This window comes from Lepidochelys olivacea (assembly GCF_965140295.1).
Source record: "Lepidochelys olivacea isolate rLepOli2 genome assembly, chromosome: 2".
Taxonomy (NCBI): Eukaryota; Metazoa; Chordata; order Testudines; family Cheloniidae; genus Lepidochelys; species Lepidochelys olivacea.
The window spans coordinates 2,167,327-2,183,315 of NC_140412.1; the positions used below are offsets into that span (position 1 = coordinate 2,167,327).

Below are 15,989 nucleotides of genomic sequence, written 5' to 3' on the forward strand. Positions count from 1 at the left end.
TGGGCCGTACAGTCAATACATGATCTCCTGAGCCGTGGCTTGCATTGCAGGGTAGCTGGAGGCTGAGTGGAAGGCCATGGGTGATGTCTGCTCTCCCAAGGGCTCTGCTGGTGTTTTGGTTCCATAGAACACAATGCTCCTCTTCTTGTCTTCCAGAACTTCCTGTATAAGTGCATTGGAACAGCTCTTGGGGTCTGTTCGAACAAGGATGTGGTGCAAAAGCAGCTTCAAGAGCTGCTTGAAACAGCCAGGTACCAGGAGGAAGCAGAAAGGGAGGTGAGGAGACAGCATGTGGGCCAGCACCACCATGTCCTCTAGTGAGAAGGGGGCTTCCCCACTGCATGCCCCTCCTCCTTCTGTGTGTCACACACCCACTGAATGACAGACTAGTGCGGGCTCCCGCCCTCTGCCCCCCTAGGCACTTCTATAACCAGCTTATTCCACCTCTTCATGTCTCCCTCTGGGTTTGGCCCAAGACTCAATGGCCAGGCAGATGTGGCCTGGAGATAAAGCTGCTTCCTACCCTTTCCCCAGTGCCACACTAACGATCCCTTCTTAGCGCATGGCCTCGTTTGAGACCTAAAGCTGTCTCCCTACCCACTCCAGCTAGTGTCTGGGGGGGGAGTGGTGCTTGCCAGACTACATAAAGAAGCGAAGTTTGGAACAGGCTGGCTCAGTACAGGGGGATCCAAGGAATATGGGGTACCGCGGGAAGAGGTTGAACTCCCAAGAGGTACGCTCTCTGGGTCAGTCACAGAGTAATACCTTAAACCATGTTAGCGCCTGGCTGCTAGTGCCGCAGTGTTCTGGGTGAGAGAGGAAACCAGCCCTGGGGTGCCTGCCTCTGGTGGTCTCTTTCCCTGGTGATTACATGGGCTCCCTGAAGTTCCCCTGAGCTGTCACCCGGGTACAGGATTCTCTGTCGCTATCGTAAGCTGCCATGTAGCGTTACTTTGCACTGTTCAGATGTATCGGGGTGAGTGTTACCCCTGCATCTAGTCATGTTTAAGGGCAGCACAGACATAAGTTAATGGTGACTGGCTCTGATCCAGTAAGGGCCAGTTTTTAATAAACGGTTTATGGAGTTTCAGCCCAACTTGCTGGACTACCTGGTGTGGGGAGTTATGATGCGGAAGGCAACCTGCTAAAGTTGCTTTTGATTCCCAGTAGATTTGGACTCCCTTGAATTTGCTCCTGTCTGTCTGCTGGGGAAGCAAAACTCATGTGACTTCTGGAGAACATAGTATAGCTGGCTTGTTTATACTGACAGATGTGGCTAGCCTGGGTGGCCAGGTGTGTCATGACCCACTAGGGTCTGCTAGGCAGGCCAAAGCTTCACTCCTCTAGTAATTTAGACTACATGAGAGACTCCACTTTGCTCTGAGTGGCTTGGCTGTATGCAAAGATTAGAGCCTTTCACAAGCTGCGTCCCCATATGAAGATATCTGAGCCGCTGCTCTGTGGAGAGCGTAAACTGCCAAGCCCGCTGTCAGCTGAGCACGCTTTGAAAGCCTGGTGTTAAACCACCAAGAATTGTGTTTTGAACAGGCCAGTCAGGGCTGGTGAATTAATAGCTCTCTCCCCATCCTCCAGGGACTTGCCTCCAGCTTTGGGATCTGTGCAATAAATCACCTGGACGAAACCCTGGCCAAACTAGAAGACTTTGTCAAATCCGACATCTTCAAAAAATCAGTGGGACTGTTCAGTATCTTCAAGGTAAAAGGGCCAAGTAACCTGGAGTGGGGTGATGGGGGTAGGTGCTTCCAGAGCCCCAACACAGTCAGATCTCCACACCTGAGCAGCTCTTCACTAAACAGGCCTAGTCCCCTGTGTCTCAAGGGAATGTTACGGGGGCTGCCCAGTCCCCTTGCTCTCACAGGAGTGTCATTGGCTGCAGGGAGGAGTGGAATGAGCAGAGGGTTGGGAACTGGGACCTCCTATGAACTCCAGTCCCAGCTCTGCCTTTTCCTTGCTGGGAGGCCTTGGAGAAGCCACAGCTTCAGTGTCTGTATCCGCCAAATAGGGAGTCTCCTGAGAGGTCGAGGCTGGATGGTGAATAACACCAGTGCGTTACCTGTTCAGAGCCATGTGTGGGCCGTAGCCTCGCACGTCCCCAAAGGGGAGCTATTGACTAGGGAGTGCACAAGAGCTGGCAGCCAGAGCCTGCCCTTAAATGCATTTGCACTGTCCCTGTCTCTGGTGGGAGTCCGATGCACAGGGATGTGCAGAGTGGACTTGGCCTGGGCTTGCCCCCCTTGACAAGGTCTGGTTAATGTCTAAGTCCTGAGAGGTGTGGTGGCTGCCGATGGAAGGTGGCAGAATAGTCTCCTGCCCTCGCCCCCACTGTGCTTTGTGCCCCTTGGGCCCAAATTATGGGCCCTTCACATGCAACAGACGGACCCAGGCTAGGGGTCAATAGTCTGATTCTGGTCAAAGGTGCACACAGTATAATGGGTATGAGGTTGGGGGGAGGAACCCATCTTGAGGCAGGAGGGCCGTGTCCTGACGGGGGCCAAGCCGCTCTGCAGAGACGCAGAAGCTCTTCCGCTCGTAAAGAGCAGCCTGTGAAGGGTCACTGCTCTTCCACGCTGGGAGGGGGAACTTGCAATGCTTTCACTCCAGGGGCCCAGCTGTGCTGGGGAGTCGACCCTCCAAGGTTACTCTGAGCTGACCGCCCTCTAGAACAGTGGCTCTCCTGACCACCTTGTGTAAGGCCCATCACCCCAGCCCCCACATCCTACTGTGAAACCTCTTGAATCATAGAATATCATAGACTATCAGGGTTGGAAGGGACCTCAGGAGGTCATCTTGAGAAAGGAGCCCCCTAGGAAACAAACCAGTCTGAGAACTGTTGCTTCAGACCATTGACTCAGCCCACTATGGCAAACCAAGAATTTGCACTTATTGGGAGGGCAGTAGATTGCTCTCCATGGAGTGACCGACATACCCACCTGTGGCAGGCTATCAGTGTGTGCCACCTAATGGCAATCACCAGAAACTACAGTTGTCAAATATTTACCTTGCGTGCATGTAACAGCAGAGCAAAGTGAGGGCAGTACATGGCGGAAGTGTTCGCAAAGGAAGCAAGAGAATAGCTTTCTAGTTTGGTATGGGGCATGCAAAGTGCCAGCAGCTGGAAAGAATTCTCTGGCTAACCCACCCTGCTGACTGTAATTCTAGTGCACAGAACCCGAACTCTCATAGGCAGCCGGTCTCTCACATGGATACTCTCAAGTTGGGTTCATGTGCTCTGCAAACTGGTGGCTATTTAGCATCACTCCATTTATGGTCCTGCACAGGATGGCGCTGGAGGCAATCTAGGGAATGCCACAGACCTCTCTTGGCCCATGTCTGGTAACCACGTTACTCCGGCAGAGGCATGTAAACAGCATGGTAATGAAATCTGCAGGGGAGCTGCAAACAGCAGCATGGACAGGAAAATAATACAAAGGGAACCAGGAGTCTGAGCCCCACCCCCTGTGTGGAGGTCCCATCCCAGGACCACAGACAGACTGGCCAAGGGGACCAGTCCTGCCTTATCATGGAGAGGGACTGGGTGGCCCAACAGGTCATTTCCTTCTTTAGCTTCTTTCCTATCTCTTGTCTCAGGACCGCAACGATAATGAAGCGGAGAAGATAAAGAGCACCCTGATCTTATGCTATGGCTACGTAGCTAGGTATGCCCCCAAAGAACTCGTGCTGTCCAGAATTGAAGCAGACATTCTTAGGAACATCTTCCATTACTTTGACACCAAGGTAGGTGACCTGCCTGTGTGCATGTGAACGAGTGAGAACAGCCTAGCTGGGTGTGCAAATACTGCATCTGAAAGGGCCCATGCCAACCCCTGGAGGGGCTCATGCCGTGTCTTGGGAGGAGGCAGCTCACTTCAGTGTTTGCTAACCTTGCTAACATGTTTTTCTTTTACTTGTTCAGGTTCTGGGAATAAAGGTAGAAACCAAGGTACAGTGTGAGGCATTAAATCTGACCTACTCTCTGCTCTGCCTGCCTCTCTCTGTCTCTCTGTTTGATCACTCTAGAGAGGAGACTATTAGCTTACTAAATACCAGTGCTCGTGATTGGGGTCTCTGTGCAGTGCTCTCAGCAGGGAAGTCTGGCATTGGGGAGGAATGAGACCATCACAGGGTGAACAGCAGAGTTGCCCTGTGGCCGAGTGCTTGTTATCGGAGGGGCTGAGAGCCGAAAGCATGATTCTGGTCTGGAAGAGACTAAAATGGCACTCCGCTCTCCAGGTCGGCTGGCTGTAGTCACTAAAGCCCCGCAGAGTCAGCAGGAGGGAGCTGGAGTGTCTTCCTTCCTTTGTGTGCCTTCAGCAGGTTTCCTCTCGCACTCAGTTTTTGTGCAAACTCACTGAAAGCTACAGGGCTGCATAGATGTCCTGGACAGCCTCCTTTGCCTTGCAGAACCTCTCACTGGCGACTGCGTGAAAAGGAGACCCTCAGCTTGGCTCTCAGACCGCAGGCAGTGTGGTCGGGTCTGTCAGCCTCACGTGTTCAAATTGTGCTGCAAAAATGGGAGAATAACCCCAGAGCCCAGGTGCCACTCCGGCACTGCTGCTTCCCAGAGCACAGTTGCCCCTTAGACCTTGGTGTGCCATTTCTCCCCCGCCCCAGCTCATTTGAGCAGCACTGATGTAACTAGGTGGGGAAGCTTAATGACCCCCGAGGTCTAGCCACAGTTCACAGCTCGGCTAAAAGTCCCTACCCACCCAGAACAGGTGTTCAGTGGCCAGATACCCAGGTCACTGTCTGGGGAGGGGAAGGCAGCTGCGTTCTGCTACTATAAAAGACTGAGGAACAAAACGTGGCATTTGTCAAGCTCAAGTTAAAATCTCAGGCCAGAACACCTCCTTCTCCAGACTCACTAATGTCTTTTTCCTTCTGGTTTCTTGTTGGCACTAACCACTTCTGTACCATGGCTTTCTGGGCACGCTCTGAGCAGTCGGGATGCTCCCTGGCAAACACGCTGCTGGCTCCACAGCCATCTCCATAGGGTCCACGGGGAGAGGGGTGGTGAAGGGGGGGCACTAGGACTATGCCTTCATTTGGGGAGCTGTGGCTGGAGTAGAGCAGTGTCTCAACTTGCATGTACCCAGGAGAAGAACCAGGCCTTAGTCCTTTTATCGCATACCCTAGATCTAAAGGGATCGGGGCCCTCTACATTAATCCCTGCAGCAGTCCCTTTTTTGGTGCTGCAAGGGATTGACTGCTGTCTCATGGGGTGACTGGCAAAGCCACGGGCAGTGCGAGGAACGTTCCCACCTGCTGTGGGCCTGGGGGTTAGCCTGGCTCTTTACAGCAGAGTAAGTAGTAATGGACAGGGACACATTTGTCTGCTGGTGAGGCATGTGTCTCGGCCCTGCTGCTGGATGGCTCCATGGTATTTCCTCGGGAGGCTCGGAGGCCTTGTCCGAAGTGCAGATTCCCGAGCTCTTCGTTTTAAAAACACTGGGCTTGGAGCAAGGCTCCCTTTAAGGTGGCAGCTTCTGCACTTTGAATCTCCAGCACGTGCACCTTGTCCTTGGGTGCCACCTCGTCAGGTGGGAGGTGCAAGGCGTCTCTTCGGGCGCACTGCTGGCTGGGTGGAGGCTGCGTTTGGATCAGGAGCTCACGGGCTGGAAAGCCCTCGGGGGCTGGGATGCGTGCTAGCTGGGGAGATGTCCATGCTACAGGGACAGCATTGTCACTGTGCCGCTCTAGCGTCCTTGTGCAGACGCTTCCTACGCTGACAGGAAAGCCCCTTCGGTCGATGCAGGTCATCCGCCTCTGACAGGCGGAAGCCAGGCTGACGAAGAATCCTTTTGTCAACCTTGTCACATCTACACCTAAAACCAAGGGCAGGTCTACACTACAGCCGGGATCCACGCTCTGAGATCGATCTAGTAAAGACCTGCCATATTGACTGCAGATAGCTCTCCCGTCGACCCCTGTACTCTACCCCCTCACCCCCCGAGGGGAAAAGTAAGGTAAGTCGCCGGGAGACTTTCTCCCGTAGACCCTGCGGTAACTCGACCTAAGGCACGTGGACGCCAGCTACGTTCTCCACGTAGCTGGAGTTGCAGCACGTAGGTCGACTTCCCTCGGCAGCGTGGGCACAGCCTGAGTTGACCTAGGTACTGTTCTGAGGGTACTAAAGCTTTCCCAGTGCTGGCTGGCCTCGTAGATCGACCTGTATTTTAGGTGTAGACCAGCCTCAGCGGCTGTAACCTGGACGAGAGGCAGAGCTGGCGGAGCCCACAGCAGAGCAACTGGAATAGAGGCAGGCGAGGAAAGAGCTGCTGTGCTCACCTTTTGACGGGTGGCTGAGCCTGCCAGCCCAGTGCACCCCGGTCAGCGTGTGGGTAGATGCCACTGGGTTTAGACCTGCACCTCACTGCTCGTCCTGTGCTCTCTACACTTAGGATTTGACGTTGAAGCTGAGCCTCATTCGGAGCATTTGCATGATCAGCCAGGCCGTTTATAACAGCGTGCAGTCCGGTGCCTTCCTCTTCTCCCACAAAGCAGAGCTCCTAGCTCAGATGATGGTAAGAGGAAATTCTGGGCTACTTCTCTTGAGACCTAGGTCAGGACTGGGGGGCTGGGTTAGATAGACACAACTCTGCCTCAGCCAGGGATTCTGGGGGAGGTTCTTGGGTGTCTGTCCCCTTTCCTGGGGCCAGGGAGGGAGTTAGTGCAGGCGGGGAACGAGGCGTGCGGAGACTGGAAGTGGAGGACGGTTGCATGGTTTGCAGACTCTCAAATGAGCAGGCTGAACGTGGGAAGAAGGTGTGGTGACTGTCCAGGTCAGTGGTGGTCTGCGTGGGAGGCGGTGTGTGGAGATTGGCTGGAAGGCAGGGTTCATGGCTGTTCGCATGGCTGTTCTGTGGAGGTGGAGTTGTTCCAGGACCTTGTGTGGCCTATCTTCTGGGTCCAAACGTTTGTGGTTTGCTCAGGGCGAGCTGTCTTTGAGATGGTGGTGGATTTCTGCTAACCTCTCTCCCTTTGCATGCTAGGAGTTTATCAAAACAGAACCACTGGACTTGCTGAGAACTCCTATTCGCCAGAGAGCCATGATCTCCTGCACGTACCTGGTGTATCCTTTCCCTGTACTCCCACCTCCGTGGAAATAACGAGAAACCACCTGCCGAGGCAGCTTGAGCTGCCGTCTCACGTGAGTGGTATGAAAACCAAGTACAAATCTGCAGTGCCTGGCCAGTGCGTGTCCCATTCCATATGTGCACCCCAGGAGTTTAGATTGAGACAATTCTTGCAGAAAACTTCTCGCTAGTACCCACCCCCGCTCCCCACCTGCGTTATGCACTTGGTTGTCTTGCTCAGGCTCTGCACTGAAATCTCTTCATGCAAAATAGAAAGCCAAGGGCCTCACTCTTCATCTTAAACTCTGCGAGAGAGAGAGAGAGAGAGTTTGTTTCTGAGCTAGAGTTAAACATCCTGCAGCACGTGTCCGTCCCTGACACAGATGTGGAGAACAGCTCCGACACTGGCCGCGCAGCGAGATCAGCAAGAATGCAAATTAAAATGGTGGCTGGTATGGAGGTAGCTCCCTTTAGCGAATGGCATGTGTCTGCTCACTTGCTCCCTTAACTCATCTGTCAGCATACTGGAGCCTCCGCTTAGCGAGCCTGAGCACAGGGAACTGATTGATACCTGCCTGAGCAGCTTGCTGGCCCTTCCTCCGCTGGACGTCCTGAAGGAAAGAGATGGGCACGTGCCAGACGCCTTGCACAAGGAGGTAGAGAATTGAACTGCCAGCAGGCTGAGGTGGGAAGGGAGCTGTCTGAGCTAGACAGTCTGTGTGGTGTTTGGGGCCCTCTCTGCTCCTAGCTAGTTCTGGCAGTGCACCAATGGGATTCAGAGCTGGTGTCCGGTCATGTCTGTTCTGAAGAACAGCATTGAGATGGTGCCAGTCACTGATCTCAGCTGGACTGGAACTGATGCCTCACTGGTGGAAAGTTGTGTGTGCCAGGCCAGACCCATGAGCCACTTAGTTCTTTGTCATTGGTGCCTTTCCGGTGTGTAATACGCGCTTCAATTCTCCTTCACTTGACTAGTGCAGCACCTGTTGGGGAAACCTGGCCCGTAAACTCCTACACACAAAACATGAGTAAGAAAACACTGATTCACTGATAAGCCTCCAAAAACTCCAGGTGTATTAACACCACGTTCCCAGAGCCAAATCAGAACAACCCAGGCACCCAGCAAACTGTCTGTTTGGTGGAAAAGGCATCTTTCTCTGAGCAGCCTTTGAAAGCCCATAGGGCTGAAGCAATGGGGTTTTGTTCGAAGATCTATATACGGCTGAGCAGTAACGAATAACAGCCTGGTTGTTTGCCACCCAGCCATTGCAGCATGCCGCTAAAGAGTAGCCCCTAAAGTTCCATATTGCAGTTAGAGGGCAGCTTTCACATGAACTGCAAAGAAGGAATTGAAGCTGTCTCTGGGCTTGTCCCATTAACCAGAGGTCAGGGGCAGGCAGCTCAAACCAGCTTTTAATAAAGCTCCTAAAACTTTCCCTCAAGAGTCTGAAACCCTCTGTGTTTTCTGGGATCCCTTCTGTGAACCAGAATGCACCATGTGGGGCCCGAAGGTGCTCCTGGGACTTGGGAGAAAGGCTAGTGAGCCAGGAAGTTCTGGATTTCAGAAAGGGGAGGGTCTTTACAGCCTAGCAAACTTCTTTCCAGCCCCTAGCTAGCAGGTGCCATGCAGTCTAAGCTAGAGCCATTCGTTTCTGAGAGTTCCACCCCACAGGGTCACTAGACCATGTGGCCAAGCAGTTCCAGTTACGGGGAGGCCTCGCTTGCTGGGCCTTGTGTCTCTGAGAGCTGCACCTTTGTGCCCAAGAGGAAGGCAGCTGCTGCTGCTCTGTTATGCCATGCAGCAAGCGGCTAGCACAGGCCTCACGCAAAGCTTGGTGCCCTTCTGTGGCCAGACCGACTCCACTGGGACAGAGCTGAGCGGTCACCTGGTGGTAATGTTGTGCCTTTTCCTCCTCATAGACTCTCTACTATGACACCATCAGTGCCCTTAAGGAACTGCTGAAGAGCATGCTGCAGAAGGACCTGACTCCCCATGGACTACAGAGCATGTTCGAGGTGGGTGGCCCCAGAGTCTGGGCGGGGGGAAGAGTGGGAAGGCTCCTGGCTACCACCTAGCTGGCTGCTCACCACCCTAATGCTGAGCAAAGGGAGGAAGATAATGTGGGTTTCTGGTCACTCTCTCAACATTAGTCTCTGGTATTTGGGGCCTAAGGTGAGGTGCCCATATCTCAGCCACCTCTGGTACTCACTAGCCACACAATGGCTAGCTGTGCTGCCCGTGCCTGCTCAGCCCTACACAGCAGCACCCCTAGTCTCAGGGCCCAATACTCTCCTCATTCAACAGAACAGACTGGGAGTTCAGTTGGGCAGTCTGTGGACCAAAGGACACGTGTGCCATAGAGAGATGGAAGGTGGCAACATCTGCCCTTGGCAGATTTGTTCCTGGGAGTTGCTTGAACCCAGAGTAGTGAGAATTGGCCCATCCCTCAGACTGCAGTTATCTTCCTGAGCATAACCGTGTGTCCTGTGTAGGCTCACTCTAACCCTGATAAACCCCAGCACGCAATGCTCTGTAGATGCCATAGGCCCTGGGCTGTGTCGTAGAACTCCATGGTCTAGGGGCAAGCCTTCAGCCACCTCTCTGAGTTCTTGTCTTTGGGTCTGCCTCTACAGCATCTAGGCCCATGGATCAGGTCGAACAAAGAGCACGAGCGTGAGCGAGCAGTGGAGGTCAGTGCCACACTGCTGGAGTTCTACCGGGACAAACTGAATGTTAGTGTAAGTAAATGCAGTGTAAAGACATGCCCATCCCACCCAGTAATGGGGATCCTGCACCACGTCGCTCACAATATGGGGTGCGGAGAGCAGGAAACTCAATCCCCTGTTGCACTGGTCCATAGAACCACAGGACTGGCAGGGACCTCGAGAGGTCGTCTAGTCCAGTCCCCTGCACTCACTGCAGGATTTAGTATTATCTAGCCCATCCCTGACAGGTGTTTGTCCAACCTGCTCTTAAACATCTCCAATGACAGAGATTCCACAACCTCCCTGGGCAATTTATTCCAGTGCTTAACTCCTTAACAGGAAGTTTTTCCTAATGTCCAACCTAAACTGCCCTTGCTGCAATTTAAGCCCATTGCTGCTTGTCCTGGCCTCCGAGGTTCAGGAGAATAATTTTTCTCCCTCCTTTTATGTACTTCAAAACTGTTATGTCCTCCCTTAGTCTTCTCATCTCTAGACTAAACAAACCCTGTGTTTTCAATTGTCCCTAGGCCATGTTTTCTAGCCCTTTTTATCTTTTTATTTTTTTTTAAACTCTTCTCTGGACTCTCTCCAATTTGTCCACATCTTTTCTGAAATGTGGTACCCAGAACTGGACACAATCCTCCAGTTAAGGCCTAATCAGCACGGAAGAGAGTGGAAGAATTACTTCTCGTGTCTTGCTTACGACACTCCAGCTAATACATCCCAAGATGATGTTCATTTTTGTTTGTTTTTTATTTTTCATTTTCCAGCAACGTTACGCTGACTCGTATTTAGCTTGTGATCCACTATGACCCCAGATCCCTTTCCGCAATACTCCTTCCTAGGCGGTCATTTCCCATTTTGTATGTGTGCAACTGATTGTTCCTTCCTAAGTGGAGCACTTTGCATTTATCCTTATTGAATTTCATCCTGTTTACTTCAGACCATTTCTCCAGGCTGTCAGATCATTTTGAATTATAATCCTGTCTTCCAAAGCACTCTCAACCCCTCCCAGCTTGGTATTGCCCGCAGACTTTTTAATAAGTGTACTCTCTGTGCCATGATCTAAATCATTGATGAAGATATTGGACACAACCGGGCCCAGAGCTGATCCCAGAGGGACCCCACTTGTATACCCTCCCTTAGTAACTCCTGACCTGTTCCACTTGCCCTGCTATGCTGCATACCAAGGACATGCCATTTATTAACACCCATGTGTTTCCTCTCTCCTGGTCAGACTGTGGTGCCCTTTTATAACCTCGGGGTGCTGGTTGCACTGTTCTCCCCCCGGTGTTCAGACTCCCTTGCCAGCATTCGCCTGTGTGCTGTGGACTGTGCCTACTATCTGCTCTACATACAGCTATGTTATGAAGGTAAATGAATGGGATGGGGAGGGAGAGCGGTGTCGCTACCTAAGACTGTCTGCACCAGCTAGTACCAAAGGAGCCCTCTTCCCTGTTGCCTGGCAGACAGTGGGGAGGGAAATCCCCCTTTTGCAGTCACTGCCTGGTACCAGGGAGTGCTTGGAAACTAGATGCTGATGCTTTCTTCTGAGTGGGATGTGGGACATGCTCAGAAAAGGAAAGGAATAGCCCTCTTCCCTCTTGAAGACATTGAATATCTGACCTGTAAGCTTCAGGTTTCAAATGTCCTAATAATCACTTCAATATCCTCTGTGCTGCGATGAGCGGGGTTAGGCCCAGAGCTTGCAGGGGAGGGTGGGGATCCCTTTCCACACACAATTGTCCCAAATCAGGATGAAACACCAAAAATATGAAATGTTTCCTCTGAGATTTAAAGAGCTTCTGTTCCGGGAGAACCACAGTGGAATTTTTCAGCTTCCCACCTTCCCTGTGCCCCTCCCCCCGAAAGTGAAATTGACAAGCGCCTCCCAGGCTGGTGCTCAGCCTGACCCCACAGCTCCAGGTAGCAGCGAGGCAGACAGTCCTCGCTTCCTGCCTCCCCACCTCCTGGAGCTAGCCCACAGGTCAAGAGTGAAATTGACAAGAGCCTTCCAGATGGGGAGCCAGGAAGTAGTCATTTTGATCTCACACACACACACAGGAAAATTGATTTATTTTTCGCAAAACTGAAATTTTCTTGCAGAAAATCTTTTTGGGGAAAAATGCATTTTATTTTTTTGGTCAACTCTATGGATGTTTCTTGGTGGTGCTGTACGAACGGAAGTAGTACAACTGGGCCCTGGTCTGTGACTGGAGCTGTCTGACGCTGTGCAGCACAAATAATGCAATAGCCGTGATCCTGGAGTTGAGGAGAAAATTCTCTGTCCAGGAGAGGGCGCTCCTCCACTGGGAAGGAGTTCGTGGAGCTGTGGGATGCTGCAGAGGAAAAGCAGGCTGTATATGACATAAGGGGTTTCTGTTTTCCCCTTCTTTTTTGGTTAGCAAACATGACTCGACCACAGAGCTGGGAGTTCAGACTCTGGGTTTAGTCCTGGCTTGCAGGGGGCTTTTTGGAGTGAGTCACTTCAGCTTTAGAGCCCCCCTTTCAGGTGGGGAAGATAAGGTGCCAATTCCCGGGGGAGGGCAGGCAGCCAAGAGGCGTAATGATCCTGTTGGGGGACCTCCGACCACTTCAGAGGTGCTGTGTTGGTGCCAGGTATAAAGCATGTGGTGAAGTCACTGCTGAGGAGCAGTTCTGCTAAGTCTGCTGCTGCTTGTCTCGCATGTAGGATTTGCCCATGATTATAGAGATGAGATGGTTGAGAGGCTGAAAGACCTGAAGAAAGGCCTGGAGGACCCTGACTTCACCATTCTCTTCAATACGTGCTACAACATTGCCATGGTAAGGCTGAGAGCCCTGCGCCTGTCACTGAATCCTGGTCTCTTCAGGGTAAATGTCGCGTTCTGGGGCTGGAGCCCACGAAGGCTCCAGTCCCCTTGTCTGTGACCTGGAGGCATCTGCGCCCTGAAATCTGCTCTTCCCACCTGTGGGCTATTGACGGCACATGTTGGGTTTGGATGACTGAGAGAGGGGGCTGCTCGGAGCCTGGAGCACTCGGTGACAGAAGTGCTCTGAACACCGGTGTCCAGAACTGCCAGGCCATGGCATGTGAGGGGCTTTGCTTTTGAACCCTGTGACGGCCTTTGGGCACCTGTTTTATAAACTGCAAATCCAGAGCTCCAAACAGGAGTGCCTGTCCGTGTGTCCTGTACATGCTTGTGTCAGTGGACCGGGGGACCTGGCTTCTGTCCCCAAGTGCGCTAACCAGCTTGGTCCAAGTGAATTTTTACCCCCTAAGGAGAAGGGTTCTTATCCTGGAAATGGTGCCCTACCTCTCATTGTGGGAGTTCATAGGAGACACCCACAGGGGAGAGTGGGAACACCTGGCTTCTTTCAAGCCTGCCCCCGTGAGCTCCTTCCCCTCGTTCCAAACTCCTTAGCCTTCACCTCTGTGTGAATAAGCAAAATACCTGGGCTCAGGTAAGTAACCCAACCTGCCTAAGGGGAGCTGACTGCTCCTTGTGGCTGGTGGTGTGCCCTGGCCCTAGACGCTGGCTGAGGGGGGTGAAGCTATTGGTGTGGAAATAGCAGATGTCCTGATCTGACGGCTGAGGGTGTAACCAGAAGCCTTTCCAGTTGCCGAGCTGTACCCTGGAGTGCCCCAGGAAGCTGTGGGAGAGCACAGTGGGCCGAGGATGGTCCATCAGCAAGCTGTCACTCCTGGGTTAGCCACTGAGGTGTCTAGATTTTGGGAGTCCCTCCCTGCCCACTTCCTCGTCTGTGCAGTGGTACAATGTTCTTGCCTTCCTGCATGGGGGTTGTGGGCATAAGGACTGATCATGCCCTCTCCGCCAGTAGGATCTGATGTGCTCGTAGGCCCAGCTGACCCTGGCCAGGTACGTTTGCTAGCGAGAGCAGACCTGCTGCAGGGTCAGTCTCTGCACTTGGCGGTTAAAACATGCACGTCTGGGCCCGTGGGAGCCGCTCTCCTGGTGAGGGGGGTGGGCAGCCGGAGCAGGGCCAATCGCTCGCCTGTCTCCTGTCCCTGCCCCTCTGACTCCAGTACTAACCTGACCCTACCCCCCAAAGAAACGGGTCCACACCTGAGACTAAACGTATACAATGGGCCGGGGGTCTGCCTCCTACCCAAATGGTAACGGGACTGGACCACTGGCCTGGAGCTCCCAGCCTGTCTTGTGTGCCCCCCAGTGAGCACATCTGTTCTCACAAAGGGTCAGCAGCCTGCACTTCCTGCTGGGAAGTAGCAGGAAAATGGCAGCTGTCCTGCAGTGCCCCAGAGCTGTCCGTGCCATGGGGATCCTGAAGAGGGTCCTGATGTGCTGTCATGGGAGTGACCATCAACCCGTCGCTGTGGCCGCTTTTGATAGCGGCCATGAACATAGGAGCAGGGGAGTTGTGAGCTCTCGGGGTCCTTGTACCCGGCCTGGGAGCACAGGTGCCCGTTGCGGGGTGGAGGAGCTGCCCCAGCGGGTGAGGTGAACAGAACTCTCCGGCAGTGTGAGCACTGAAGTGTCTGGATTCTGCTGGGGCCACATCTCTCCCAGTAGCATGGCTGCCACACCCCCTCACCAGCCCCATGGCATACGTCAGGTTCTTGGTGCCGCATCTGAGTGTGGAGTGGACAGTTCTAAATGCCCAGTTTTGCCTCAGTTTCCCTTTGTGAAGTGTCCAGTTCTAATGGAATGAAAGCTCTGGACACTGACGTCCTTGGCTTAGTCACAGAGCAGCTAACTCCAGAGCAGAAGTAGTGTCCATGCTGCCCAGTGCAGTCCCCGCTCCTTTCGAAGAGCAAGCAGCTCGTGAGGGTCAGCCCGAAGCTGCTCCGAGATTGCACCTCTGGCTGTCTCAAAGTTCGTCTAAGCTAGACCGTCAGCTCCTTGGCTGGGGAACTGCTCCTCCTTTTCTCAGTCTCACCCCCTAGAGCATAGCGAGGGTGGCACTAGCCCCACAGGTCACACGGTGGTTGGGCCAGACTTGATTTTTAAAGAACACGGAGATCCCCGTGGCAAAGGCCTGGAGCCGTGAGCCTGTTGTCTCAGCCGGACAGCTGTAATCCATGGCACACCCAGGTGTTCCTTTGGGGTCTTTTCTCTGTCGGTAGGGAACCAGGCCCGCAGTGGGAGGTTGGGGCTACTGTCTTTCAGCTGGGGTGGGGTGGCAATCAAACCAGGGGCCTGAGCCTTTCCAGTCTCTCTCTATTCTGAGACCCTTTCTATGGCATGTGACCGACTGTATTCTGGCCAAATTCCAACTCTTGCGTTCTGCCTCCTTGTACGGTAGCCAGGCGTAAGGCTTTTTATTCCGACTGTGAGTTGTGCAGCACTGCTGTGTGTGTTGCTGTGTCTCGCCCCAGGTGTCTGCATTTCAGTGACCTTCAAGTACGTTGGGTTAAAGGTGCTCTAATCCCCAGCATGTTAGATTTAACATCTCTTCCTCCCTTCTCCCTTGCTAGGTGATTGGGAAGCGCCTCCCACCTGACCAGCTGATGAGCCTTCTGCTCACGATGTTTGAAGGGCTGGCAGATCCTGATCAGAACTGCTCTCGAGCTGCTGCTGTCATGATCAACGCCCTCCTGAAGGAGCGTGGAGGGGTGTTACTGGAAAAGGTAAAGCCCTAGGTTCTCTCCTGGCCTTTGTTTTCCCTCGGTTACCTTTGGATTCCAGGGCAAAAAGAGACCTCCTTTAGAGAGCTGGCTCTTGGATTCTGCTATGCCGTGCTCTCCCCTGCTGCCGGGTCTGAGCAGGGCATTGGTCCCTACCAGTTCTAGCAGCCCCCACTCTGGGGAAGGGCTTGGTGTCTGGGTGCTACTGCCAGATGAAGGGTGCAGTCAGGTTATGGAATATGCTCTGCAGGGCAGGAACTTGGCACGTTTGTGCACCGGCTGAGGGGAAATGGGGCAGGTTCTGAGCTAGGTGACACGCCATGGTCCTGCCCTGAAGAGCTCTGGCTGTAAATATGGTGGCAGCAGGACGAGGCCGCAAAGAACTTTGGGCAGAGGAATGTCTGTGCCTCTGCCCCATCAGTGCTGCTCTTTAGTCAGTGGCCATCACTCAGCATCCTCGTCTTGCTCCCCAGCCTGGCCGAGCGACTCTGGAACAGGAGCTGCAGCCCTGGAACTGGAGTCACCTGCTGGCGGGTGTGGGGAAGCTGCCACCTGCCAGGCCTGCTCCCTGGGTTCATCAGCCATTCTGGCCTCTGGTGCTT

At 53.4% G+C, this 15,989-nt stretch overlaps 1 protein-coding gene across 4 annotated transcripts in view; it reads left to right on the forward strand.

Moving 5' to 3' along the window:
- The window catches only part of MROH1 (maestro heat like repeat family member 1), a 110,280-nt gene that overhangs the window by 55,952 nt on the left and 38,339 nt on the right, over positions 1-15,989 (forward strand). For 3 of the 4 annotated variants that reach the window (XM_084620629.1, XM_084620627.1, XM_084620628.1), the window contains exons 20-31: positions 157-276; positions 1,594-1,716; positions 3,610-3,756; positions 3,935-3,961; positions 6,420-6,542; positions 7,011-7,090; positions 7,615-7,750; positions 9,015-9,110; positions 9,729-9,833; positions 11,038-11,173; positions 12,493-12,605; positions 15,238-15,390. In XM_084620629.1, coding sequence (XP_084476755.1) covers positions 157-276; positions 1,594-1,716; positions 3,610-3,756; positions 3,935-3,961; positions 6,420-6,542; positions 7,011-7,090; positions 7,615-7,750; positions 9,015-9,110; positions 9,729-9,833; positions 11,038-11,173; positions 12,493-12,605; positions 15,238-15,390 — 1,359 coding nt within the window. The remainder of the gene's footprint in view (positions 1-156; positions 277-1,593; positions 1,717-3,609; positions 3,757-3,934; positions 3,962-6,419; positions 6,543-7,010; positions 7,091-7,614; positions 7,751-9,014; positions 9,111-9,728; positions 9,834-11,037; positions 11,174-12,492; positions 12,606-15,237; positions 15,391-15,989) is intronic. The other variant, XM_084620630.1, reaches the window with a different exon arrangement.